Raw genomic sequence first — 3603 nt, 5'->3', positions numbered from 1 at the left:
CTGCTTCTATCTCGTATATATCTTTTTCATGACCTGGGTATCCTGGGTATCCCCTCTTCTTTCCCCCAAAGTGCTATTTTGATGGTTAATCCAGTTTCAAGCACCCATGAGGGGAAATAAGGAAGATCCACCGTGGGATAACGCAGGAAAAAAGAACCAAACCAATTGCTTCTAAGTTTCCTCCCTCCAGATATTCCAAAACATCAGCTCTCCTGTGCTTCTCATCAGTAAAAATGCTGCTACATGATAGCAATCTGTGCTAATATGACAGTCTCCAAAGATGCTCACAGCAAACCTCCATCAGACTCCCTGGGCACAAGAGGCCCTCTCTCAGCAGTTTTAAAAATCTTAGCCAATCCTTTTGGGGAAATCTCCGGAAGTTAAAGAAATACATCAAAAGAATGAGCCTATCTTTTGCTGGCTCAATCGGGAAGGCAAGGCTATTCGTTATTCTCCCATTTTAAAATTAGCAAGGCTGAAAAGTGAATTCTTGAATGGGAGTCACTCTAGTAAAATGAGCTTTTAACCAGAAATAATGACAGATCCTTCATCCTCTGGCACAAACAGAAGTGTTACAATGCCCTTCAAGAATGGGTTTGCTGACATCTCTCAGAAAGCATGACAGCGGCTCTATTCAGTAACTATCCTAAGCATCTGTCATATCCATATCTTCTTTATTAGCCATTGACATTTTCAAGAAAAAACAGTCTCTTCATCTGCTTAATAGCTCATCTGCACCTCTTCAGGCTGAACTCATAACTCTTGGACGGTGACATCATGTCACAAGTAGATTATTAGTTCTGTGTCATAATCACTTCACATGGAAAAAAAAATCGGGTTTCTGAGTGGCTTTACGAGGCACAGTGATCTCCACCCAGGGCTGGGGAGCAAATCCATCATTTCAGCCAGCAAAGGCACCTGAGAAGATGCACATTTTAATTGACTCCCGGGGATTTTGAGGGGCAGGGGGAGACGTTCCATCTTGGTGTTATCACATCGTTTACCCAAAGCATCAGGAAAACACCCTGATGAAGCCATTTATCCTGACAAACCCTCTCCCCTCATCTTTTGCTTGGCCTGAAGAGGAATAGGGATGGCAGGAGCCTGTAGCCAAGAGCTTTTCCAAGGGATTTTGGAAAGTTCACCATGAGGGGTCAGCACTTGTTTGAAGCAGACACCACACAGCGCAGTGGGGTTGGAGGGTAGCAGCACACAGAAGCAGCCAGACGTGAACTGCACAAGTCAAATAATCAGAGTAATTGAAGGCTGCAAGCCCAAGGCTGGAAAACATGTTGCAATCCCTACATGGGGCATGGACTTACGCGTAACAAATAGAAGCTCCACTAACACAAAGGAGAAACAAGCCTCCAACACTCCCAGCTTGTTTGCAGTGACGAAGTGGTATCCCAGCCGCCCCCATGCTTTCTCCAGGCCCACGTATCTCTTATCTCCCTCCAGACAGCAGCAGTAGCTGTCCCTACCAGCCCAGAGGTCTGTCCTTTCCCCTCCCTGGCAGGTCCCCTGAGAACCCAGCGGAAAACCTCCTTCCTTTCTAAAACAGACTGGCAAAGGACTGCCCGACAAGAGGCCTCAGAAGCAGGCGAGAATCAGCAACCCACGCAATCTTATTTTCTGGCTCTCAGTGGCCGTGCAATCCTGACTGCATTAGGGCAGTGCCGGTGCTCTGGGAAGGCAATCTGCACTTGGGGAACCAAGCAGCAGTAAGAGCTGAAAAGGTGGGTTTCAGGTCATAACCATGCACCTCATCACAGGTTCATCGGTGACTTATCCTTCCCTGCAACCCCCAAAACCACACCGGTGCTACCTTACAAAGGATGGACAGAAGCACTCACGCCAGGGGTTACCTCACCTCATCTTTGTCCTGCACCTGGATGAAGAGAGGAAGGGCAAAGCCCACCTGGGCCAGCTCTGGGATGGCCACGCTGTACTCTGAGCTGTTGAACTCAGGTGCGTTGTCATTGATGTCAATGACTAGGATGTTGAAGGTGGTGGTGACGGTGGCGTTGGAGGGTGTGCGGTCATCGTTCAGCTCTGTCCCCTGCAAGGGGAGGAAACAACAGGGCAGCCTTTATTTTCAAAAGAATAAATGTAAAAAAAAGCATGCATGCCGTGATTAGAGACTCCGGCAACTTTTGCTTCCTCCGCTTTGCCAAGGAAGGATGCTAAATTGATTCTGCCGTTGCCCCTTAATTTTGAGCACCTTTCCACACCGCAACTTCATTAACACACACTGATGTTGATCCAGCTGTTCCATCACCCATGCTTCGGACCTATGCATTCTTGCAAACCATCCCAGAGGTTTAACATTTTCCTCGGGATAGCTGTGGCCAAATTCTCACTTGCCCCTATCATGCAACAGGTTGTCAAGACTCAGAGTCACACTGCGGGATGAGCAGATTTCCCTTCCACAAGCATTTACACCAACAAATTGTCTTGCAAGATGTGGTGGACAAAATAAGTCTGTCCTCAAAATAGGGAAACCACGACGGAGCAAAGATCGTTCCATTTTATTCTCTGCCCTCTCCTAAGGTGGGATCAGGAGCAGGGAGCTAACCACCATAGTGCTACTGAAGGGACAGAAAACTAGGGCAACAGAGGAAAACAAGATTTAGACCTTAAAATAGGTTTGGCAACACATGTCTAAATGCAGAGCTGAGTCATGACTCCGCATCACACCTCTGTCTCAAGAAGGACTTTAATTTTGCTTTCCCGAAAGGACACAGTGCCGATTTTATTGCCAGAGAAGCAAGACTTGTGAAACAGCCTTTTCAAGCAGAGTCCCTCCTCTTGTCCTTTGGATAATCTTGCTTTGCTGTGGGCACAGAAAAGCAACGCTAACACGACCCACATGGCTCATTGCTATTCACCACTTCTGCACACAACAGCAGAACAGGCTGATCTGAACAAGGAGCAATCCAGCTGTATTTTCACTGTGTGCTCCAGGACGAGAGCAGCAGAGAACATTTTGGGTCCTGGGGATGCAGGACGCAGAGAGTTGGCATTTGCAGGAGGATGCAAAGTTTATGGGGAGAGGAAATAAAAATCTATCAGATCAACAGAATATAGTTGGAACTCCATTATCATGCAGGCAGGAAAACGGGCAAGTTTTCAGGTTCACAAACCTTTCCAAGATTAAAGGGATATTTTTGTCCCTATTAAACAGGCAATCCTCCCTCTCTCAATTTCTACTGAATTGAAACTAGAAAAGCCCAAACCAAGAGATACCAGAGACGGATGTGGATCTCTCCCGTGTTTGTAAAGCCCCGCAGGATGACCTGAGCCTGGGACCAAGAGGGGTAATTACTCTAGTCTGTTTGCCTCCCTAACAAAGCAGAGCATTTGCCAAAAGAAGAAGCTGATGTGCTGGCCCCTGCCCTCCCAATCAACGACCCTTCCCCTACAACGCTGATCTTCCTCACCCCAGCCCAGCAGAATCTATGCTTCTAAACATGTTTCCAACCAGCTGCCCAGGTTGGTATTGATTTTAATTACAGAACTGCGAGCAGAGCCAGGCAGCCACTCTCAGGTGGGGCTGGTGGGGCTGGAAGACCATGCTCCAGTGCCTTTTCTTGATGAAGCAAC

General features: G+C 47.5%; 1 protein-coding gene across 1 annotated transcript in view; it reads right to left on the bottom strand.

The window, feature by feature from the left end:
* CDH23 (cadherin-related 23) overlaps positions 1-3603 on the bottom strand; it is a gene marked incomplete at its 5' end in the record, with an annotated part of 126966 nt that overhangs the window by 54797 nt on the left and 68566 nt on the right. The window contains one exon of the mRNA XM_010142829.1: positions 1871-2059. Coding sequence (XP_010141131.1) covers positions 1871-2059 — 189 coding nt within the window. The remainder of the gene's footprint in view (positions 1-1870; positions 2060-3603) is intronic.

Source organism: Buceros rhinoceros, unplaced genomic scaffold (assembly GCF_000710305.1).
Source record: "Buceros rhinoceros silvestris isolate BGI_N320 unplaced genomic scaffold, ASM71030v1 scaffold11789, whole genome shotgun sequence".
NCBI lineage: Eukaryota > Metazoa > Chordata > Aves > Bucerotiformes > Bucerotidae > Buceros > Buceros rhinoceros.
This window is presented reverse-complemented; position numbering and strand designations above follow the sequence as displayed.